We start from the raw sequence: 25,941 nt of genomic DNA, 5'->3' as shown, positions 1-25,941 counted from the left end.
AACATTCTATTTTATAATAAAACTTACTTTGAAACAGTTTTTTTTAAATTTTTGTCAGTAAATTTGAGTCTTCAAAAAAAAGTGGAAAATTTTCACTTTTGTTTTTTTTATGAGGCAAAGTGAAAAATGAAATATTTTTCTAATGAAATATTTTCTAACCGATTATAAAACATATTTTTGATCCAAAGAATAAGTAAATAAAAGGGTGAATGAATAAATAAAAAGATAATGAAGCAATAAACGAATAATTAAATGAATAAATCAATTAATACATATTAAGAAAAATAAATGAACTGATTAAAATAATGAATGAATAAGAAAATGAGTGAATGAATGAATAAATAAGTGAATTACTAAATGAAGGAATGTAAATGAATGAATTAATAAATGAAAATGGAAGCGAGTTACATTAAATGTTTGAGTGAGTAAATGAAACAAACTATTTCACTTTACCCCATTCACTTTACTCCGCATGTACATGACTACTTGTACAATTTATTAAAAATGCAAATAATCTTAACATTAATTTAATTGATACTGCATTGAACATTAGAAACTCTCAATTAATATTCAAAATGTTAATAACAAGAACTTTATCATTTTATAGTAACAAATATAATGTTTGACTTACAACAAAATATTACAGTATGAATATCCATTTTTTAAAATTGCCTCTATTACCAAATGCTTTAATATATGGCGGTATTTTTTTTTTCTGACTGGAATAGATTACATATGGTACGACATAGTCAAAATAATTCCAGATAGGTGGCGCTAAAAGCAGAGTAAATATTTCACTATTTCACTTTGCCTCGCTATTTCACTTTTCCCCATGTTCCCCTACTAAATAATATTACTTGAACGTTTAAAAAAACATATACGTTTTGTGATAGGACACCTTTACAAAGAATGATACCATGAAAAATTAACAAACAAGACAGAGCGGGAAAAACATAGAAGCTATGTATCCTAAGTTAAATTGTCCACGTTTTAACTAACTAATTAAAAATATTTAAACCAAAAATAAATAATTAAAAGGTCTAAAGTAAATCACAGCTATTAATTTAAAAAATGTTTTCCTCGTTTTTTGGTCATTTAATATGGGAATGGGTGGCAAAGTGAAATATTTAAGGTAACTTACTTTTTTTAATATCAACAAGTGTAAAATTTATTCTGAAAATTACGGTACAAAAAGAAAGAATAATATTTTTTTAATAAAACTTACATTGAAAGATTATTTTTATTTTTAGCAGTAAATTTGTACGTTCAAAAAAAGTTAGTGAAATTTTTGTGAAAAATTAAATATTTTTCTAATAATTTTTTTTCTATTCGATTATTTTAGATATTTTTGATTAAATAGATAAGTAAATGAAACAATGAATAAATAAATGAAAAGGAAATGAAACAATAAACGAAAAAAAATGAATGAATTAGAAAATATGTGAGAAAAAATAAATGAGTGAATGAATTAGTAAATGAATAAGAAAATCAGTCAATGAATGATGAAATAAGGATATTGTGAAATGAAGGAATGTAAATGAAATAATAAATAAAGAACTACTTAAGTGATTTGATAAAATATTGAATTAGTAAGCGAAATGAACTTTTTCACTTTGCCCCATCCCCTTAATTATTGAAAAAATAAACACTTCACTGAACATTAATAGGTCTCAGATAATGTTTAAAATGTTAATAACAAGAACTTTATCATTAAATAATATTTTTTAAAAAATAACAACAAATATTACAATATAAGTACTATCAAAATGTTTGAAAATTGCGTGTATTATCATATTCTTTTTTGATTTTCAGAGTATGTTACTACATCGTTAAAATATTACTACATAAGTGACGTTGAAAGCATAGTAAATATTTCACCGTTTCACTTTGCCCTGAATTCCCCTACTATTTTTTCAGGAGAATACCTGCTTAATTCACATCAGCTGCTAAGTTAAATACTACTTATATTCCTTATGCTCCTCTAAAAAAATTTGCTTTAAAACAATCTTAGGCTACATAAATTTTATAAACTGGATTTATTTTAGAATGTGTTCCAAGTAGTACTTACTTCCAGATTCTTTTTATTCTGATCATTAATAAAAATGAGTCTTGATTCAGTCTCCCCTTCATTGCAAAGAAAACTGTTTTTGTTCTTTTATCTTCAGTCTCATTAAGTATTCAGCGACGCATACCTGAGTTTGTCTAATGTTCTGTAGCATATATTTTAGGGAAAAAAAAGAGCTTGCAATTTAATTAAGTGTAGCTAATTGGATAAGTTTTTTTTTTTTTTTTTTCAGAAGAAATATTTGGAGTTTAGTTGAATCGCTGCACTAGAAAGAAAATTTAATTGTGAGACAGAAATAAGGACTGCCACTAAACGTAAAAAGCTGAACGGATATTTTGTTTATTTTAAAGGAGAAAAAAGTTAATTGCATAGTAAAAACGGCATCTTACTGAAAATTAGTTATAAATGCGAAAAAAATAATTTCCTTTGAAAGGTCATTAATAGAGTTGTCGTCAGAGAATTAACCAATTTCAGGCTTAAAACGGAAATTTTGCGGAAAAAAAGAAGTTTTTAACCTCACCTGTTCTCGCAAAGGACAGGATCTTAGGCATGTTTTATCTGCAGTGTATTTTTTGTAACTCTTGGAACTTTTCAACGGGTTCAAATTGAATTAATTTTATTAGTTTTAAAGAAGAAAATATACTATAGGACCAATTTAAAGAAAAACATTTTAAAAAAAGTTATCACTCAAATGCTGCTTTTATATAGGTAAAATGTTTCGCTGATCAAGACAATGTTATTGTTTCCTTTAGTACAGGGGTGCCCAAAGTGGGTGCCGCAGGGATAGCTTAGGGGTACCCCTAAATGCCAACAACATCCATATATACACATGCGTAGGGGAAACCGGGGCAAGATGACTATGCTAAGAAATTTGTTGTTTATTAATTCATTTTTAAGGATAATAAAATTGATTTTACATGAGCTGTTAGAGTAGTCTTTTGTAGTATCATTTTTTTAACCTTTAATTTTTCAAAAAAAATAAATGAAAGATTTTTTTTTTTTTTTTTTTTTGTAACCTTAACAAATTGCGCCAGTACTTGCCCCAGGGCAGGATGACAACACTAAAAAAAGTTGAACACATTTTATCTTTTGAACATATTACACAGTTTAACAAATAATAACTGTGTTTTGTATTAAAAAGTATTATATTAAACGTAATGCTTGGGCAACATAATGTTGAAGTGTTGAGTCATGCAGCTAGCAATGGTCACAAATAAAAAGGCCATTTTCATAATTAGAACATTCCTCACGCCACCACTCTTGGCACATTGCAGCATAGGATCCATTCTTCTGTTGGAGGGTCACAATATTCCATTTTACAAGCAGGACTGGTAAAGAGGAAATCTTGCCTTCTTGCCCCGTGTTTCGCCCAGTCAACGTGCCCCGGACTGCCTGTTTGAAAGGATTCATCTTCATTGCCATAAAAGAAGGCAATTAATTGATGTTTATTCATGGTAATAGGACGTATATGAACTAAGTTACTCATAAATACTAAAGAGACACGATCTATCATGCCTGTATCTGTAGCAGAGCTTATTTACACATGCATAAAAATTATACCATGGCAACGGTAAACAATCAGAGCTACAGAAATAACAAAAAAAAATATAAATAATAATAATAATTTGAATTTTGACATCTGGAATTCAAATTATGTTTTTCGCAATCACGAGTGTGCGCGTGTATGTAGGCGTGTGTGTTTGTGTCTGTGTGCAGGCATGAGTGTAAGTGTGTATGCGTGTGTAGGTGTATGTGTGTGTGTATTTGTGTGTGTATGTATATGTGTGTGTGTGAGTGTAGTTGTGTATGTATGCGCTCCTGTTGTGTAGGATATGGATGCAATCTGGAGACTGTTTTCGTAAGAGGAGCAGCATCGTGAGGCAGGTCGACGGTAGTGCTGCAGAGGGAGGCGGAGGGAAAATTAAATCATAGGACATCAAAACAGTCAAATGAGAACAATAAGCAATGTGATTGCTCAAAAAAAAAAGGCTATTTCAGCGTCTCTATACTATTGATAAACGAACAACCGATAGAAGAGTCAGTAGTATCCATTTGATGCTGCTTCCTCGTAGAAAATGGAAAAATTAAGACATTCGTCATCTTGCTCGGCTCGTCATCTTTCCCCGGTCTCCCCGATATATAATAGAGATAGACTGGAATGCCACGAGAAAATTCTACTTCTCCAAAGGGTACCGCAAATCGCAAAGTTTGGGAATAGTACAAAATCTTTACAATGTTTGACGCACGCTATTGACGTGATGCATCAGTCGCAAAGCAATCTCACAATATGTAGAAGGAAACTATAGTCTTGTAACGAGAATCGGTATGTCAAGGCCGAATAACTTTTCCACTGTCCTCGCTTTTATTCCTTCGTTTTGTCATGGTTACGACACTATGAAATCTTCCCCACTTTGCTTCTGCATTTGCAGACCCAGCAAGCGAAAAAAGTTCAACCATAACAACGAGAAGAGGAAAAGTGAGGAGAGTGAGAAAATTATGTAACCTTCACACGCTGATTCTCGTTACATAGACTATTCTCAGAAACTGCAGTCCTCAGATGGAATGACTGAGCTGGCGGTGTATTTTACATAGAATATATTGTTTGCTATTGGCCGTCTGTACAGCACAAAAGCAATACTCTATGGCTGACGCATTTAGTCAGCTGAAAGGGTCTAACGCTTTATAGGAAATTTTCCTTGAGCAGTTCAACTGTTTCAAGCTATTGATTTGAGTTTCGAAACGCGTTTCATTAGCAGTTGAAATATTTTTAGAGCTAAATGAGTACTGACGATGATTTTAGCTCTGACTGCTTTTGAACGGAAAGGGGAGAGTGAAAATATGTCGCTGAATCTTAAAAAAGTAATGCACATGAGGCACGACGTATTTCAGCACACGAGATCCGGGGAATAAGGTAGATATTGTGTTTGATATTACTAGACTCAAATCGGTAATTGTGTTAGAAATCGCTTGTCGAAGATTAATAACTACACCTTCTGATTAATTTCAGTGAGGACGTTTGTTTTTAGTGATTGCGCAATAGCTCTAAGAATGGTATACTGTATACACTGCATTGCGAAGCTGAAAGTAAATCCCGGCTGACAAAGCAAATGGCTAAAAAAAAAACTCTTATTTTTCAATTGAGTTGGATCCAATAACTTAGAAAATTGCGCAAATAGCTTGCCACTGAGAATTAAAAAATAACACAAAAAAAGGAACCTTTTCTAGGAATAAATTGCTTTAAATAGATCAGATAGGCTTCATTTTTAGGCCATGATTCCATAATAAAAATTTAAATAATTGAATAACACTTATAAAACCGTATTGAAATATCTAAAATTACAGAATTAGTGTATTTTTCTTAATGTATTGAATAATTTGTTACACCGCAGAAAACGTTTCACCGAGTCATATATTGATCACGTCAACCTTATAAGAATAACTGAAAATAGTATAGAAATAAATTTAGTACTTATCCTAAAGTTTTGGTTTACTTTCACTAAACTTTTCCCCTAAACGATATACTAGGACTTATACTCAGTAAAAATTAAGTATAACCTTGAGAAAATGATGCGTCGCCGCAGTATCAAAAAATATAAAGCCATATTTTCCAGAGAATGACGGCTTGCGTGAAGACTGTCAAGAATGATGGCATCAAAAAATGTTCCTCACTCGCTCATTTACAGGGCATTAAATTTCCCATTTTCTACCCGAAACATCAGTCATGAGCTGAAATGCGTTGTTACAACCACAACTACAAATGCGATGAATCTGGCTTTCTGAAATCTATAAATCTATTTCATCGACGCATATAAGCTTTGGGTTTTGGAGAAACAATCATTAAAACTTTGAAAAAGCGTCCACTTATCCTCCCCGGGGAAAAAGAAAGATTCGTTAAGTGGACCTAAAATTTATTCCCGAGTCATCTATTACGACATCCTTCTGATAGAATCAGACTTTTGATAAATTTGACATGAAACTGATGTATCGGATATGCTAGGAGTCTTATTTTTCATCTAGATTGAGAGCAATTATTGATCATCCTCTCGTTGAAAAATGTGTTGTTTATACTTGGTCATTTATTTGGTATCAATTAGCCTTTCGATGTATTTCATGAGTTTCTCTGTGGCGGCATCAATTCCCAGCATAAAAGGGTTTCGCATAATGGTACTTCTTGGGGGTGTTTGAATCTAAAGCTACTAAATAATAGTGATCATAGTTGCCGGTATTAAAAGATTTTGGATGGTTTTCACACGACAATCCAACGCACAGTCTAAGTTAAAAGGAGTAAGAATACTAATTATAGCTGAATTGGTGAAAAACGTTTTGTACAGTTTTGAATGAACAAACCAACGAAAAAATGAAGAGTATGGAAGAACGAACACTGGCGAATCCACAGTGAAATATGGCACCGTGACGAATTCTAAGAATTGTCAATGGACAATGAAAAAAGTTTCATCTCTTCTTAGATCTTTTCAAATAATTTCAAAAAAGACTATTTTTTTTCTGGAATATTTCCTCTATGGTGTAAACGCAACAAAATTTCAAAAATGATGACCGAAAAGTGCCCGAGTTGATGAAAATGCTGAGTTATCCGATGTGGCGAGCGTATCAATTCACGCGCGGGGGGGGGGGGGTCACCCTACGAAGATATGGCCGAGTTTTCGAGACTTTACTTTACTTATTAAATATTGTTATTTGGTTGTCTTTCAGAGTATACATTTTTAAAGAGGAGGCGGATGTTTCATGAAAAAAACGTATTGCTATTTTTTTCTGTAAGTTAATAGGTTGTCTAAAATATTTCTCACAGAATCCCAAAAAATTTTTTCATTCCAATTTTCGATAAAACAATCAAAATCAAGCTTTTGGCATTCCAACCAAAGCTCACTATGAAAAAATTAAAAACCGCTTCAAAACGAGTCCGTGGTTCCCAGTCAATTTAGTATAACTATTGGTGTCTTATAGGTTGTTGTGTATTCGCTCTCAACGTTCTTCTTGTGTGCATAATATACACTTCCAGCTCAGTTATTCCATCCGAGGACTGCAGTTTCGTGCTTTTTAGCACTTATCAGCTCGGAACAGGAAGCAACTGAGCTGAAGGCGAAAAGAGTAACTTTTGAGATGATAAATGGGCTCTATTTCATCCTTCGCTATCTTATTTGTAGCATTATAATTTTTTTCTCCACTTTATACTTTGTTTACATTGTTTTCTCATTTTATTCATAATTCAGTACAAAGCATTTTTGTTAACTTTTCATTTAGATTATTTATTTTTATTCTCCTCTCGTAGGATGGCGATCCTTTCTCCTTTCTGTGGATGATCAAGCGGGATCCACCCTCCTACCTGTTCGGCACCATCCACGTTCCCTACACGAAAGTGTGGGACCATATCCCGGACAACGCCAAACAGGCGTTCGCTGCCTCATCGCAGGTGTTTTTCGAACTGGACCTGGCAGACCCCGCCACCGTAGCCGCCCTCTCCACTTGCCAAATGCTGCCACAGGGTAAGAACCTGTCCGATGTCCTGCCCCAGGATTTGTATTCGAGGCTGAAGCGCCACCTGGAGTACGTCAGAGGAATGATGCCTCGGTGGATGACGCAGGACCAAGGAAGAGGGCGGGGCATATTTAAGTGAGTGTTGAATTTTAGAATAAGTTGAAACAAATATTGATAACTCTAACATGAAATACACCGCCAGCTCAGTCATTTCAGTCGCCGCCAGCTCAGTCAGAAATGACTGATATTGGCGGTGTATTTCATGTTTTTCTGCTTTAGCCCTGGCTAATGGGCGGTAATTTAGTGAATATACCATGCCTTGCCTTCAATCTTCGAGTTGAACCGAACCATTGTTTCGGTCACTCGTCTGGTCTGTGCTAATTCTATATTGGCTACCAGTTTGTTTGGCAATCTTGGCTTCCTTAAGAGGTTTTCCCTCACCAGCTCAGTCACTTTCCTATGCCGGGCTGATGAGTGCTAATAAGCACGAAACTACAGTCCTCGGCCGGAAATGGCTGTGTTCGCGGTGTATTTCATGTTTTTCTGCTTTATCCCTGGCTAATAGGCGGTAATTTACTGAATATTGATAACTCTAGTTTAAACTATTTTGCAGTAAGTTACCACCCTGAGCCAGGGCCTTAGGCAGAAATACGTAAAGTACACCGCCAGCTCAGTTATACCATCCGAGGACTGCAGATTCGTGCTTTTTAGCACTCATCAGCCCAGAATAGGAAGTAACTGAGCTGGAGGCGGAAAACCTCTTAAAGGAGCCAAGAGAGCCAGACAAACCATTAGCTACCAGTTTGATCTGGCTGCCTTGGCTCCTTTAAGTGGTTTTCCGCCTCCAGCACAGTTACTTCTTATGCCGGGCTGATGAGTGCTAAAAAGCATGGAACTGCAGTCCTCGGCTGGAATTGATCTAGCTGGCGGTGCATTTTATGTCTAGTTTATACTATTTGTGTAAGTTTGGCTTTGTGATTTTTCGTTTGTGTCGTGGAAACTTATAGGCAACTACGGGTTAATTTCAGCGATACTATCTAAAGTGTTTAGTGTATTTCATATAGTGACAGAAGTATTTCATAAAGTGTATATATTTTATATAGTGACCTAAGGAAAACAGAACAAGTTTTCAAAACCTTTTGAATTTAGAGAACAAGCAATGTAATTTAAGGAAAAGTAAAAGTTCAGTTAGAAAAATAACAACAAAAGAATCATATACTCTTAAAATGCAATCGCAGAGAGAAGAAATTAACTTTTTTTTTAATGCTATTTGTTCACACATACAAACTTGTGACGAAAACATTTGACTATGCAATAATTCTGCTCTTTTAACGAAGTATCATTATACACTGCTCGACATTGAAAATGCAACACCAAGAAGGAGTGGTCAGAAAGTGATGAAATTTGGAAAAAAACAGAGACAGCAAGGAATAATAAATGATCTTAATTTCAAAATGATAGGCAGAATGCAGAGCGAGAACGGCGTCGGCTCAGTAGGATGTAGGACCACCGCGGACAGCGATACACGAAGAAACACGTCTAGGCATAGAGTCAATAAGGGTGCGGATGGTGTCCAGAGGGATGACTCTCCATTACCTTTCAACCGTTTGCCACAGTTCGTCTTTTGAGCGAGGCAGGGACAGAGTCTGCAAACGGCGTCCAACCACATCCCACACATGTTCGATTGGTGACAGGTCAGGAGAGTATGGTGGCCAGGGAAGCATCTGTGTGCCTTGGAGAGCATGTTGGCAGATGCGAGCACTGTGTGATCAGGCGTTATCCTGCTGAATAATTGCATTAGGTAGCCCTTGAAAGTAAGGGATTGCCACCGGAAGCAGCACATTATCCAAGCATCTTTGGGGCGTCATAGTGCCCTGAATACGAACTAGAAGTGATATGGAATTGTACGCAATTGCGCCCCAAACCCTTATGCCACGTTGTCGTGGGGTGGGACGTTCCACAGTTACTGTCGGATTAGATCTGTCTCCACGTCAACGCCACACACGTATGCGGCGACTGTCACTGGATAAACAGAAGTGGGATTCATCTGAGAACTCTACATTTCGCCATTCTGTCATCCACGACGCTCAGTCCGGCACCATACTAAACGTTGCTGTCTATGTTGTGGGGTCAATGGCAGTCTTCTAAGCGGACGCCGTGATTGCAGACCACGTGCGACCAAACGACGGGAAATGATTCTGGTTGACACGGGAAGATTCAGGGTATCTTGCACCTGCTGCAGAATCGGGGAACAAGTGACTTGTGGGTCTGCTACAGCTTGTCGGTAGATGCGACAGGCTCTGGCTGCCCCTGCACCCCTCAATCTTGCCACATTTCGTTGTTTCAACCATCTTCGGCACAGTCTATGCACCGTGCTCGCATCCATGTGGGTATCAGCTACAATTTGACGTACGGACCAACTTCCCCTTCTCAGTCCGATCGCTATACCCCTCGTAAAACCGTCTATCTGCTGGAAGTGCCTTCGTTTACGGTGACCTGGCATTCTCTCGTGTTACACGTATCCTCCAAGACAAAAACAAAATTTCTTCGATAATTCTCTAGTCAGAAATAACGACACGAATATTGCCATTTTTCAAGTTCCTTCCCTTATGTCTTACTTCACGTGCGTCAGAGAGCTGCGGATTTTACATCATTTACATAACTCAGTGATGTACATCTACTCTATTTCTGAACACTCCTTCTTGGTGTTGCATTTTCAATGTCGAGCAGTGTAGATGGATACGTATTCGTCTGTTTTTACAACGTACTGTAGTCTATGTAACGAGAATTGGCGTGCCAAGGCCAAATGAATTTTCCATTTTCCATCCTTTTCCCCTTCTGTTTGTTATGGTTACGGCATTATGGACAGTGTTACCTCGTTGCTTCTGCAACACTCAGCATTTTTAGAAGCAACGTGTGGGGAAAAGTTTATAGTGCCGTAACCATGACAGCTTGAAGGGGAAAATAGTGGAGAGTGGGATAGTCATTTGGACTTAACACGCCGATTTTAGTTCTATAGACTATAATTGATTTGAGTACAAATACATTTTTTATTTGGATAGTAAAATGACGCATTTTAACCATTTCACAACAGTTGATAATAAATAACTAATTTTCAATGGTTTTACAAGTACTAAATGTGCTATATTTGGCAACACTTTATTTGAACCAGCTGTTGAGCTTCTTTAGAGAAAATGATTCCTTAAGTGATAAAAACAAGTATTATTGCTCCATTTTTGTGATAAGTTAATCACAAACTGGGCAAAATAGTATTGCATTATTGTTTTTTTTAAACAAACCAAGCTTACTCATGGTGTTTGCTCGATGTGCTTTGAAAAACATTCTCTGTGACATAATCGGTAAATCCTTACTAATAATAAAGCTGAATGTATGGATCTCTGTCGAGATGTCTGTGACGCGCATAGCGCCTAGACCGTTCGACTTTTCATGAAATTTGGCACAAAATTAATTTGTAGCATGGGGGTGTGCACTTTTTCGAAAATTCGATTTTGTCCTTTTTCTCTTCCAATTTTAAGAACATTTTACCGATCTAATTATCATAACATGGACGAGTAAATTACCAAATTATCATAACGAGGAACATTGACATGGGCCAGCAAATGAAAATAGCAAATTGGCGAGAGATTCGTCATCCAGTATTTGAAAATAGTCAAGCGAACCAAATGACTATTAATGTTTTACTACGGGCAAAGCCGTGCGGGTACCGCTGGTAAAATATAATGTTGAATCATGAAGTAGAAATGAAAGTAGCTAAATCTTATTGTTCTTTTTTTCCCATTCAGAGGCCTGTTCAATGCTGACCAGCGAGGTCTGTTCAATGCGGACTACCTGTTCAACGCCATTGCTGGGAACTGGGAGCGTAAAAGGCCTGTCTGGGTCATGCTGATGGTCAATTCTCTGACCGAGAGTGACGTTCGTTCGCGGGGGGTACCCGTCCTTGACCTCTATTTGGCCCAAGAAGCAGAGCGCATGCGCAAGAAAACGGCTGCTGTTGAAAAGGTGGAGGAGCAATGCCTACCGCTAAACGGACTTAACTTCTCACAGGTGAGTTTGATTCATTATTTTTTCCATTTTATTTACATTCGCTTAAACCTTCATGAAACTTCTTGAATAGTGCTTCTGTTATTCGGATTTGATACGTCATTTTTTTTCCTGTATTGCTAAGAGATTTGTATAAAATTGCAGGTGAAAATTACTATTTCCGATTACTTTTGTTTAATTTCGTCAGTTTTCGTTTCTTAAGACTTTCTTTCCAGGCCATTAAATTTAGGCAATAATCAACCTTTAGGTGACTGCACGACAATCCTAGTACTTCACGTCATATTTGGTTAAATTTTGATCTTTTGTTTATTAGAGATGTGTTTCGATGACCAAGTATTGTGGTGACGAGGAATGACATTCTTCTTTGTTTTCAGGGGGACAAGCGAAAACAGAACTGAGGTTCTAGACTAAGATTTCTGAATAGTAGTCAATGTCTACTGCAATCACAAAACACGGTAGCCATTTTTGCACGTTTGGTAGCCTTTTTTTTAATATATGCAAGCAGCACAAAAGGTATTTAACCTATTCGCCATTAATAATATTAACGACAAGTTCCACAAGTTGTTTAATATAAGGATATTATCATAAAAAAATGGGAATATTTTAATTTTTTTAATTTAGTACAAATATAAGCTATTATAAAAAAAAAAAACTAGATGAAAGCAAATGACTCATAGAGGCATTGGATTATCTGTTAGTCAGAAAATTTCTGTCGCCGGACACGATTATTTTTCAAAGAATTTGGAATTGCTAAAATTCGTTTGTGCAAAAACAAATCCCCCTCCTCCTCCCCCCCCCTCCAAAAAAAAACAAAAAAAAGGAAGAAAGAAGAAGTTTGGAACATTAAAAACGGAACATTTTAAAATGCGAGCAGATGTAAAAAGGTCAGGAATAACTGATTTTTTTGCTTAGCTAAAAATATTCGGTTTAACATAAAAGACGAAAAAATTTTTATTTGTCCAAAATCTATACTTTTTTCAAAGTCAGAGTGAAGTCAGTCCAAAAAATTGCGATTTTCTGTTTATTAGTGCATTGTACGTAGAAGCTTATCCCGCATCGAGTTATGTGAACGTAATTCTTAAAAAAATATCATTTTTAATTTTTTTACCAGGGGTAAAAGAATGGGCGCACGTCCCATTCTTTACCAGGAAAAAGTTTTTCCTTTCAGAAATTTTTTTTCCTATTTACTGTAAAATTATCATAGTGTGACTTACGTTCCTCAGGCTCTTTGGCACAGAAATCATGATAAAGCTTGCTTGAGACCAGGGGTGTTCCCATAGGGTATACACTGTACAGGGTGTTCCGTTTTAACCTGCAAGGCCTTTATTTTCGCAACCGTTAGTCCTAGATGTATACTTCCAGTTGAAAAAATGTTCAAAATCAGATGCAGAGTTAAGGTATTGAAAGTTTGAAATAAAATTAAAAATGAGCCAAAAAATACAAAATTTAACTTTTTATACGGGCCCCCGGTTCTCTAACTTTTATTTAGGGAAATAATCTCCATTGAAAAATTATTCCAAGCCAAAAAGTTTGAAATTAGTACGACCAATTTTCAACGAGATATGAAGCACAGCGTTTTGTGACTTACACCACTTTTCACTCGCCGTCAATAACACCTTTTGGGGGAAAATATAGTGGTTAACAAGTGTTTAAAATTACATGGGTGCATAGAGTGTGGTTTTTCAAATAATTCGAGGTTTTGTGGTGCGTTTTTGCGTATCACGGCATACCATTAGCATTTATTTTTCAATGGCAATGAAAAATATAAATACGTTGTTCTTCTTACTTTGACGACCTGTCATTCTTCTGAAAGAGCGATAAGTTCCAATCTCATCTTCTGTATGGTCATTTAAAACTTTAAACTGGAATATCTCCTTCAGTTTTGGTCGCACAAATATCAAGTTTTTTGTGACAGTAATAATTTTCAGTGGAGATTATTTTTCTAAATATTAGTTAGGAGACCTAGGGCCCGTAAAAAAAGTTAAATTTCGTATTTTTTGACTCATTTATATTTTTACTTCAAACTTTCAATATCTTAACTCTGCATCTGATTTTGAACATTTTTGCAATTGGAAGTATACATCAAGGACTAACGGTTGCGAAAATAAAAATCTTGCAGGTTAAAACGGAGCACCCCGTATACGCCTTCTACTCTCAAACAATTTTTAGACTTATAGCGTACACCCTCAAGCTTCAAAAAATTTCATTTGTAATTCAGACTCTATCATCGCATTTTAAAACTTTCCTAAAGCAAAAATAATATATTCAAGTGTTAACCATGTTTTCCCACAACATAAGGAAAATACGAAACTTTAATTGTACGATTCAGTAAATTACCGCTCATTAGCCAGGGCTAAAGCAAAAATACGTGAAATACACCGCCAGCTCAGTCATTTCCAGCCGAGGACTGCAGTTTCGTGCGTATTAGCACTCATCAGCCCGGCATAGGAGTGACTGAACTGGAGGTGGAAAACCTCTTAAGGAAGCCAAGAGTGCCAAACAGACTGGTAGATAATACAGAATTAGCTCTGACCAGATGAGTGACCGAAGCAATGGTTCGATTCAACTCGAAAATTGAAGGCAAGGCTGGTATATCCAGTAAGTTTACTCTTAACCAGTAAGTAACCTCTTAAGAAAGCCAGGAAAGAGGTTTTCCATCTCCAGCTCAGTCACTTTCCTATGCCGGGCTGATGAGTGCTAATAAGCACGAAACTGCAGTCCTCGGCTGGAAATGACTGAGCTGGCGGTGTATTTCACGTATTTAATTGTACGAGTTTTTTTTTTTTCTTCTCCTTGAAAAACCCGAAACTCTTATCACCCTTGGGTTATACCTTCAAGAATTTCTGAACATATTATATATAGGATCACATACACATATTCTGCATAGTGGATTACTATGAGTATACCCTCAGAATAACTGAAACATCACTGTTTGAGACTCGAGTCAAAAAAAGGACTCAAATAGGATTCGAAGCGTGTTATAGCGCAATATTATTTTTTAACACTTATTAGCAATTCGTCTCGAGTTACAAAAGAGCAACTAACTTGTTCCTTTTCCCTAATTTGTTGCACTACTGGTGATCTACAGATTTACTCTATTAGTATTTGTACAAGTTCTTCTAAAAATAACACAGGGCAACAGTGATTTCGGTGCTGGGGTTTTTGAAACTGATTTCGTATAAATTTGGTAGCCTGAGTTCAAATATGACATCAGTTTTTGCCCAGAAGCTCAAAGTTCTAAGATATAACATTTAAATATACATAAAACAAGTTGAAGTTACATCTATAGATCAAATAAAACACAAAAGAGTTATTTTTTATTCCTATTGCATTGTACAAATAATAAGAGATTGGTTACCAAACAGTCCAATTAGGCTCTTGGACATGGGGGCCCTAATTTTTAAGAGCCTCAAAATGACTAAAATTGTAGTAGTCTTACTTAAGAAAACTTTACCTTAATTTTCTTTCATTTTCTTAAGTTTTCTCCATTGTTTATTTACCTTTTTTACATGTACTTGAGTGTGGGATACTCTACTTCCCAACAAATATTTTGAACGAGTGGTAAAACACCTCAACACCCCTAAAATGGTGGTTCCCCATTAATGTTTTTGTTTCTTAAAATCACCCAATGCCTCTTAAAGGTTTGACTTCAGAGGACCCCACAAAAAATGTTTATTTCGGGTCTCCCGCTATATTAATCAGGCCCTGAGAAATAGAGTTTTCAAAGATCCAGGTCATCACACATCGCAAGAAGCGAATATATGCAAGCCAAGAACTTACAAGCTAACCTTAACTTGTTTGAAGCGTTATTACTAAACTTGTCAAACTTTTACTACATCTGGTGAATTTTCCTTTAAGTCACTAGACTGCAGGCTGACAATAGGGTAAATATGCCAGAAGCAATCCTTGTTTAAGAAGCCTACACTCGCTTTAGAACTGAGCGAAATGGAGATAATACTGCACCATTTTGGGTAAAACAGCATTATTATCTTCAATACTTTATTGACAGTGCATCGTTTTTCATTTAACTTTAACCAATTTATTATCTTGTGGCAATAGATTATTCGTAATATAGCGCTAAATATTATCTTTTTCCAAATCTAGAAAAAACATTACTTGAATTATTTATGAGGTTCAAAGCTAAAATTAATTTTAGAAGTACATAAGAAAGACAATCACACACCTCAATATTTTTGAAACGTCCTTCAAAAATGTTCAGAATTTTGAAATTCAGGTTTAGGAACATTAATAATTTGAAACCTATTGAATAAAAATCTCTTAAGATTCACAAATTAAAAACCATACGTTTTAAATAATTTTTTTCCGTGAAACAGAAATATACCATCGTCGAAATTATAATTTAACTCAATTCATCGGAAGCTTTTGACAAAACAATAAAAGAGAAAATTTTTAGATTTTTCTTTCGCAAAACATAAAGATTTCCATAATGTTTCATACAACCGTTTTAGATGTTAAAGGAACATAAAGACCTAAAAGGAACAAAAGAAGAAACAGTATAAAACCTTTCTTTTGTTTTTTTTTAATTCCCTTTTCCCTGCGAAAAAATTGTAATCTTGGTGGCTGTACAATTACGGCCCACATTCCGATCTTCGAAATGAAAAACATAAAATAGGAAAAGAATGCACGGAAGCTGGAGAAAAAAACATTTATTTCGATAAAATTTTCTTCAAGATCTCAATCATCAATGGCTGGGAAATTTTTATTGTTTTCGATAATAGTAAAAAAGGTTTTAAAAAAAGTAGAACAAACTCTAATTTGGTATGAGGATGCATTTTTTTTCGTTACTTTTTCTTTTATAAGCATTTTCTCTGCATACACAGTTATACAGTCTCTATTTAATATGAGAATTATCTTGGACTCGAAGGTTTGTCTTGCCTCGTAGAAACTTGAAATTTCAAAGTAGATTTTATTTATTGATTTTTACTTAGGGAAAAAAACTTTTTCTTTGAATGATTACTTTTTCACCATGACTACAAGAGATAAAAGAATAATTTTAAGATATATAGTTTTTAAAAAATCATTATCAAACACTTAAACTGTACACAAGATTTTTGTTCTTTGCCAGGGGTTCCCAAACTTTTTTAATTTGGCACCCTTTCAGGCATTAAAATTATCTCACGCACCCTAATCTATCATTATTATACAGGGTGAGTCTGAACTCTTGGTCAAAACTTTCCAACAAATTCTTGGTAGAAATGTTAGAGGAGACGGCAAGAAGCAAGAATTATATGGTCTTAAAAGCAATGATGACGCGCTACATGCACACAAAGACTTAAGAAACAGATGAATGTAAAGCAGGTCACAAATGTATAATACGAAGATGATTTTACACAATATTTAATTTTTTTAGACAGATTTAAAGAGGTTGATGAAACTTGTGTGCCTGCAGCTATAATATTTGCTTCGCAGTGATAAACCACTCACTCTCGCAATAATATGCCATTTTGACAAACTTTCATTGATCGCTTCGACTGTGTTGTGACTCGGGTACTAGAGCTACTACCGGCCGTATTTTTTAACGACTGCTTCAAACCTTCAGTAAAAACTAAACTGTTGCGTAAAATCGTCTTTGTGGAATAAATATGTGACTTGTTCTGCATCCATCAATTTTTGGCTTTGTGTGGATGACGTTTGCTACCAATGTGTTTCTGCATGATTCTTGCTTCTCATCGTCCCATCTAACGCCCCTTGAAGTTTTGCCCAAGAGTTTAAATTCAATCTGCACTGTAAAAAAATTCCGAAACGTTGCTGAGTGTTTCCGTGTAAGGTTTCGGGATTTCAATGGTTTTAATCCAGTTCCAGGAAAAATCAAGTATCATTGTCAAAAAGTTTCCTGAATTGCTACAAGTGTCACGAATGCAGACTTTTCAATGTTGTGAAAAAATATTTTTAGCTCCCAGTTTAAAGATTAACTGAGTGTATTTATAAAGTGTATCGGCTTCAGCTAGCTTGCGACCCTTCCAGACTGATAATGTGCCCAAAGGCCGCAAATTAGTCCAAGGACTAAGTAGCTTTGCTAGAATTGCAGGCAAGTAAAATTCTTTACATTAGCCCGCAGTTCTGACTTAGCTTTGGCCATGTTTTGCATACTGCTTTTGGAGCTTTCTTGGAAACCCTGGTAGGTGCCAAGCTATTACATTGCACCTACTTAGGTTTACTCTAAAATTCCAGAGAAACGTCTGGCTTCAAACGGTAAGATTCCTGAATATTTCAGGAAGCTTCAAGGATAATTGCAGGAAGGTTATTTAATTTTAATGGAAAACGTTTCTGGTTTTTTCAAGATATGTTACTGGAAGAAATTGGGCACATCAGCTGCCCATTATTTTCCAGGAATGTTTTCTGAATCGTTTTTACAGTGTGTATACAAAAGCAATAGCACCAGGAATTTTAGGATATTGCGCAATTAATTCCTTTCCCCTTTTGCTGTGTATTATATAACTTTTTATATAGAAATCACGGAGAAAACAAAGCACTTAATGTTTGTTTTCTCCCTTTGTCTGTATGTTTAAACCCTTTGACTTCGCTATAAACGGGCGTGACTGTAAATTGATACCATGGATACTTTGCGGCACCCCAGCGCTTTCTCCTACGACGCCACAGGGTTCCGTGTGACCCAAACTGGGTGCTACGGAACCCGGTTTACAAATTTTCACACATGCAGAAAACTTTTATCGTACGGTCGTTTATAGCAGTCACAATATAAACACCAATAAAATGATCGATATTCAATACAAAATTAAGTGACTGAGCCACCCAGCCAATGGTGGGAGAGTTAGAAGAGCAGATTGCAGTACTAAAAGCATGGAAATACAAGTTCAAAACTCAGCATAGTCCTGATAAGATGTGGTCCTGACCTTTCATAGAATGTTGAGCTCTTTTGGGGGATTTTATTGAAAGGGGGAAATGAGTGTGGTGTTAAGATGTGCTAGGTTGTCTTCGCAGTGGTATTGCAAAGTTTGTGCAACTTGAATCCAAGCTAATAATGTTTTTTCCTTTCAGCACACTTCTAAAGAAGCAATAAACATTTTGAAGTTCATGCCTAATCTTTCTAATACCAGGGTAAAATATAAGAATGAAAAAGTATTTCAATTACCAACATGAAGATGAAGCAACGAGTTAATTTCAGTTCGGCCCTACAGATTAAAGAAGTATAGGGTAACGGAACCAGTAACAGAGACATGCTAAAGATATTGCTCTCAGGTTAAGTTAATTTTCTGAGCCTTTTAATGTATTTAGTCCTTTTTTAACTATTTTTCTCTCGTGAAACTATACCTCATCTAACGTTTGGCTGCTTTCTGGATAATCTGAAATAGTTAATTCAATTTTCATTTGCTCAAGTTCGAAAAAAGGTACGATCCCCAGTAACACAGGGTTCGTACGCTCCTTCAAAACTCCTCCAGTGCTCCTTCATTCAGGAAATGTTTTCGAAGGGCCCTTCAAACTCCTTCATTTTGGTTTTAACTCCTTCAAAACTCCTTCTTTTTTAGTTCAAGACTACATAATTTTCCTCTATGACAGTAACTTAAAATACTTCGATCGAAAACTTAACATCGACACAAGGCAAAGGTATATGAACGATTTTGATGTAGTAGTTGCGTATATTGTTTTCAAAAGATGTGATTTACAAATTGAGCATAAAAGTCTTAAAAGTTGAAGCAAAGAATATTATTAGTTGACTAAGACATTTCATAAGTGTAGTAAAACATGCTTAAATGGTATTGGCTATTTTTTCAAGTTTTATGATTATTGCTTTTCCCTTCACCACTCTCAGCAGCAAAAGTCAGTTTGTCTAATTATTATTTAAAAATGAATAGGTAGATGTACTATATTAAGTGGTTGTGTTAAAAAAAAAAAAACAATTGTTTAGTAAATCGCAGTTATTGTACAAAAGGTCATCCACAAGTGATGTCATGCCTTGAGGGGGAGACGAGTTCATGAAATTGTGACAAGGGGAAGAAAGAAGGTGACAAAAAGTTAAATCACACAGTTATTATAATATGGCATATGACAAGAGGAGTAATAAGGTGAAGAGTGAAACTTAGTGATAAAGGGGAAGGGGGTCAAACATGTTGAGAAAAAAGTGCGACATCATTAAAGGATAGCCCATTAGTACTCCTTCAAAATCTCATTTTTCTCCTTCAAAACTCCTCCAAAACTCCTTCATTTTATTTTTGAAATTGAGAACGAACCCTGTAACAGACACCGAAAATTCTGATGACACTCAGTAACAGATAGGATGAGGAAAGGATTAGTAACGGACCTAATTCCCCTTTCCACTTCGAAATGAGCAACATTTCCTAATTTTTAGGTCTGAAACCTTATTAAACTCAAACGAGCATAAACCCCGGCAGACCTCGTGGTGGCTGTTCGCAACCCTCCACCACTGCCTTGTAAATAACAACTGGCTAATAAAATTCACTTTAATCACACTAGATAATTGCATCGTAGTCATGGGTCGCAGCAACATCAGTTTTACCCGCCTAAAATTCTTATTAAGTAAATCCAAGGGGCCGTGGTAGCCTGATCGGTAGGGCATTGGACTCGGGGCCGGAGGGGCTCGGGTTCGATCCCCGCTGGTCGAAGATCCACCGTCGTCATTAAAGGGGACTGGGCGACGTTAAATATGCTCGTGGTCTCAATGTCCTCCAAGTGAAACGATACCTCTGGGGGTGCTAGTACCAGGTAGCTATTAGCTCTTGGACTAGTTCTAAATTCTCATTAACTGTTCGATCCGGTGATGGTGCTGCCATCTCTCGGTATATAAAAATAATGGAGGCAAGGCACTAGTATGCAGACCTCGACATAAAATACAGTTGAAGTCAGTTGTGACTCTTGAATAGAAATAGAAATAGAAAGTAAATCCAAACTTACGACTGTCTGTTATCGGACCCTTGTCTGTTACTGGTGGCGTTACCCTACCTTGTATTGAAAAAATATACTCGTTTAATTAAGTATCGTATATTTTGCTTTAAAAATGCTTTATTTGTTGCCTTGAAGTGAGTTAGTTTTGCAAACTTATGCAGTCATAACGTTTATTTTATCATTTAATAAAACAATCTGGTAAAAGAAAACATGACGTCTTCAGCCGATGCCAAAAGAGAGACGAAAACGATATACGTCTTTCTAAAATATATTTCAGCTTACATCGGCTCCAAAAGTGGTTTTTAAGAATTGAAAAATCTGAAAGACAATCCCCTACGGTGAAGTGTAATCGTTCGAATGAGATCGGAAATCTATAAGGCATTTTTATTTGTATCTGGCCACATATCACGCTCGGTTTGTTTTATTTCTATCGAAATAGCTTCAGGAATAGATCTGTTGTCCTTTCGTAGGAAAATGTATGGTAAAGTTTGGGTTTTCTCCAGAATGTCCGTGAATGAAGCGGTGTAAATTAAAGTGAAACAAGCTACATAGCATAGTTTCTATTTTTTTTTTTAATGAAAACCATTTTTCTAAAAAGTATGTAATTGTACCTGTACAAGACATTATATTACAAAATATACGATTAGACCAATTATGGTTACATTTGTTTAGGACATACTAAAAAGTATTAACGGCCATGCTGGCTGATTTATTTATTCTCAGGAATTACACAGAAAAGTATTCAATGATATTAAGAAAAAAACTTCCTTACAATATAAACACATTTTAAGTATCTTGACTTACCAATTCGAGAAACATTGAAATTGAAAAAGTTGATAACTGATAAACCGCTTTTGAAAAGTTCGTCTGCACAACAACAACAATGGAAATAAATAAGTAAAAATAAATATTATACATCTGCATTTTTATTTATCGTTTGCCAAATTTAGCATGTATTTTATTATCAATTCTAAATACGGAATTTTGGGCAAGAATGGCCAAAACACCCATTATGTTCATATGTGCCCATAACTGAAATACTTTCTTTTACTTGACTAGTTATAGTACGAGATCCCACTACGCTTGACCTACCCTCATCGAGTTTCCTAAAATTGATACCATAGATGAAAAGTAAAAGTTGTAAATAAAACGTGAAAGTAAGAATTTCTTTGTTTCACGTGACCTAATCAGGGTTGCCAGGAGTTTAAAGATGCCTAAAAATGAGTAATTTACTCTCATCGAATTTCCGAAAATCGTTATCATAAATGAAGAGTAAAAGATGGAAATAAAGCGCCGAACTAAGGTTGCCTACCTTTTTCCGGTGCCTAAGCAGGGTAGTCAGGGGATAAAAGTTTTTCAATGAGGGAGATAATTTACTACTCATCCAGTTTCCTAAAATTGTTGCCAAAAATGAAGAGTAAAAGCTGTAAATAAAACGCTAAAATAAGGTTGCCTACATTTTTCCGGTGCCTAAGCAGGCTAAAAAGTGCTCAAAAATGAGCAATTTACCTTCATCGAGTTTCCAAAAACTGTTATCACATAAATGAAGAAAAATAGCTGTAAAGAAAACTTTAAAGTAAGGTTGACTACCTGTTGCGTGTGAACTAATCAGGGTTGCGAAGGGCTGAAAGGTACCCAAAAATGAGTAATTTACCCGCATCGAGTTTCCAAAAATTGTTGTCATTAATGAAGAGTAAAAGCTGTAAAGAAAACGTTAAAATAGGGTTACCTACCTTTTTCCAGTCCTTAACCAGGGTTGCCAGGAGCTAAAAGGTGCCAGAAAATTAGTTATTTTACCCTCCTCTATTTTCACACATAAGTTATATAAAAAATGTAGGTAAAAATATTACAAAACTGATGTTATAGGGTTGCCTACGCAAAAGTGGTGCAGTCATAGAGTTGCCGTTATTCGAAATTTTAGTATTGAAACTTCGAACAACGGTAACCCCTATAATTGCACCACTTTTGCTTAGGCAACCCTATAACATCAGTTTTGTAATATTTTTACCTACATTTTTTATATAACTTATGTGGAAACTCGATGAGGGTAAATTACTCATTTTTGGGCACCTTTTAGCCCCTGGCAACCCTGATTAGTTTACACGCAACAGGCAGGCAACCTTACTTACTTTAACGTTTTCTTCGCAGCTTTTACTCTTCATTTATGACAACAATTTTTGGAAACTCGATGAGGGTGAATTACTCATTTTTTGGGCATTTTTTAGCCTCTGGCAACTCTGCTTAGACACCGGGAGAAGGTAGGCATTCTTACTTTAGTGTTTTATTTACAACTTTTACTCTTCATTTATGGCAACAATTTCCGGAAGCTCGATGAGGGGTAAATTATCTCCCTCACTGAAAAACTTTTATCCCCTGACAACCCTGCTTAAGCACCGGAAAAAGGTAGACAACCTTAGCTTAGCGTTTTATTTCCATCTTTTACTCTTCATTTATGATAACGATTTTCGGAATCTCGATGAGGGTAAATTACTCATTTTTAGGCACCTTTCAACCCCTGGCAACCCTGATTAGGTCACTTGAAAGAGGTAGAAATTTCTTACTTTCACGTTTTATTTACAACCTTTGCTTTTCATCTATGGTAAGAATTTTAGGAAACTCGATGGGAGTAGGTCAAGTCTAGTGGGATCTTAGACTATTACGGGAGCCAAGTATCCTAATTAATGGCAAAATATACCTGTATGATATTCAGCTGACTTTTCGAGATTAAAATTCGGTAAGTTTTCTTTTTTTTTTGGAAAACTTGAACTAGTTTACTTTCGGACATGTAGTCTTTCTTAAAATTTATGATATAATTAGGAATACGAAAATAATTGCTGTGCTACACCATTTTTGGTGTACCATAGAAGTTTCTAGCTTAGAAGTTAGTTTCAAAAAAGTACCATTCAAAAACCATCTATTTCAATTATTGCAAAGATTTGGAATTTTATAAAACATTAATAATGATTCCACTCTAAGATTCATAAATTGATGACTGGCGAGACCGCCGAGGGACAAGTCGGGCTCCTTGTCACCGTGACTGCCGGGCTTATTTTCCGTCATAAAACTTATAAAATTTATACTACTTAGACTCCATGCCGGGGCCCCTCAAGGACCAGACCCCTAGTTCCCCACTAGGCTGGCATAGACTCTTGTCGACCCTGGATGCAAATGAGTGATACTTACTTTTTTCATTATCTATAGTATACATAAATGACTACTTCTGTATGTATGTCCGGTGTAAGCTTCAAAACTACTGGACCGATTTTAACCATTTTTTCTCCATAGATAGCTACATTATCAGGTAGCAACATAGGCTACAGGGCTCGAAAATTATACTGCCCGACATGCCCGTAAAAATTACGATTAGGCATGAATCTTTTACCTTTACATGTCTGGCCGGGCATGTAATTTTTTGATCAAATATTTTTTTTCTAAACTTTATTATTTCGTATTTTATTGAAAAATTACCGTATCCTTACTGGAGCTGAAAATTTATTTCAAGACCTTCTGCTAAGATGGTTTGCTGTTTCCGATTTGCGTAGTTTCCCGTAATATAATTTAAATTTTGTTAAATTTAACGAAGGCTTATTATGTACTATTTATTCAAACTATTTTTTTTTATGATTTATAGAAAAATAATTCGTCTGATTAATGCTGTACGACAAATTCAAATGCTTATATTAATATTCAAAAGGAAAACTGGGCATGAAGATATTTTTGGCATGTATCTTTTAGACAAACATGCCCGGCTAGCCATGTAAAATTTCAAAGATTTTTCTAGCCCTAATAGGCTATAATTTATTTCTAAAAAACTTCGTTTCAAAAAGTTATGATGGAAAACAGTACATTTCATTAAAATTTCCCCGTTAAATGATTAAATATAAAACCCATTGTTACAAAAATTCGTTGCCTTAGAACAGCAATATTAATAGTAATCATAATAAAAATTTTGAATCAAGGCTTCTCCGTAGCAAACATGAATTTGAAGTCATTTAAATATTTGGAAACTCTACTTTTTTGCCCACATAGGGAAACGTAGTAGAGAGCTTTTTGTGTGTGTGTGTGTGCTATTTAATTGAATAAATAAAGCGCACGGTTTTTTTTAGTGATCTTTGTAATACTATTTCGTTCTTTATACTTATTGCTATTTTACTTTTATGGGCAAGGAAGAAGCTCGATATTTAATCGCATCAAAACGGGGTGTTTTGAGTTCTTTCAATCAAAACAAGAAAACGAATGAAAGTAGCGGTTTTTCTCACAATTAGTACTGACCCTGCCAACGTCGGGTATTTTTGCTAGTCTTTATCGTTATCTTTATCTTCACTAATAATAAAGTTGAAAGTCTCTCTGTCTGGATCTCCGGAGGATGTTTGTAGGATGTCTGGATCTCTGTGACGCGCATAGCGCCTTGACTGTTCGGCCGATTTTCATGAAATTTGGCACAAAGTTAGTTTGTAGCATTGGGGTGTGCACCTCGAAGCGATTTTTCGAAAATTCGATGTGCTTCTTTTTCTATTCCAAATTTAAGAACAAAATTATCATTACATGGACGAGTAAATTACGAAATTATCATAACGTGGAACCGTAACATGAGTACAAGCCAATTGACGAGAAAATTCAGAATACATTATTTGTAAATATACAGGCGAACCAAAAGACCTTTTAATTTTTCTATTACGGGCAAAGCCGCGCGAGTACCACTAGTTATCAATAAACAAACTTTGTCACCGTATGATTTAACAGTTGAAACGTAAACGTTTATCAACATAAAAACGTTACTTTGATTTAATTAAGCTTATTTCTTAACTTTTTATGCCGGCATTCGAAAATTTATCTAGTAATGATTAATTGCAACTAGCCGTTAGGATTTGGATTTTAGAGGGAATGAAAAACTAATAAATTCATGGAGTTTTGCTGAACATCTTTCCATATTTATATCTATCAGCCGTTTTGAACGAGGCCGTACATTTCGGCTGACGTAGAGACAATATGAGGTATTGAGAAGCAAAGGGATGCAAGTGGCAAAATTAAAAATTTGAAGATAACCAATACACATGGTAGGTGAACCTCTCCTCTGTCTTGGGGCAAGAGAAGGTACTAGTAGCCCCGGTAGTTGCTGCTATACAGCATGATTTAGAAAAAAAAATCAATGAAAGCCTTCCTAGGATGTTATCTTTAAACGCGTTTTCCTCAAAACTCCAAAATGTCCACTTGCATCCCTTTGCTTCTCACTGCCTCATATGCAGTTGCTCTAATTGAGTTGAAAGGAAATATTTTAACTTCAATAGAGTTACTAAATGGTTTGAAACAGCAAAACCAGGAAAAATAATTTTTAATGTATTGGCAACAAACCAAGGAGGTTGATAACTATCATTTTGAATACAGAAAAAACGAGTAGCTGGTTTTAACTTTCAAAAAATGAAAGCAATATCCAAAAC

General features: G+C 35.5%; 1 protein-coding gene across 1 annotated transcript in view; it reads left to right on the top strand.

Annotated features, from left to right (window-relative positions):
* The window catches only part of LOC129232160 (metalloprotease TIKI1-like), a 530,425-nt gene that overhangs the window by 44,515 nt on the left and 459,969 nt on the right, over positions 1–25,941 (top strand). Inside the window, exons 2-3 of the mRNA XM_054866401.1 lie at positions 7,353–7,693; positions 11,362–11,623. Of these exons, the coding sequence (XP_054722376.1) occupies positions 7,380–7,693; positions 11,362–11,623 (576 nt within the window). The 5' untranslated portion in view covers positions 7,353–7,379. The remainder of the gene's footprint in view (positions 1–7,352; positions 7,694–11,361; positions 11,624–25,941) is intronic.

Source organism: Uloborus diversus, unplaced genomic scaffold (assembly GCF_026930045.1).
Source record: "Uloborus diversus isolate 005 unplaced genomic scaffold, Udiv.v.3.1 scaffold_11, whole genome shotgun sequence".
Taxonomy (NCBI): domain Eukaryota; kingdom Metazoa; phylum Arthropoda; class Arachnida; order Araneae; family Uloboridae; genus Uloborus; species Uloborus diversus.
The sequence above is the reverse complement of the archived record's forward strand: the minus strand, read 5'-3'. Positions and strand labels throughout refer to the sequence as shown.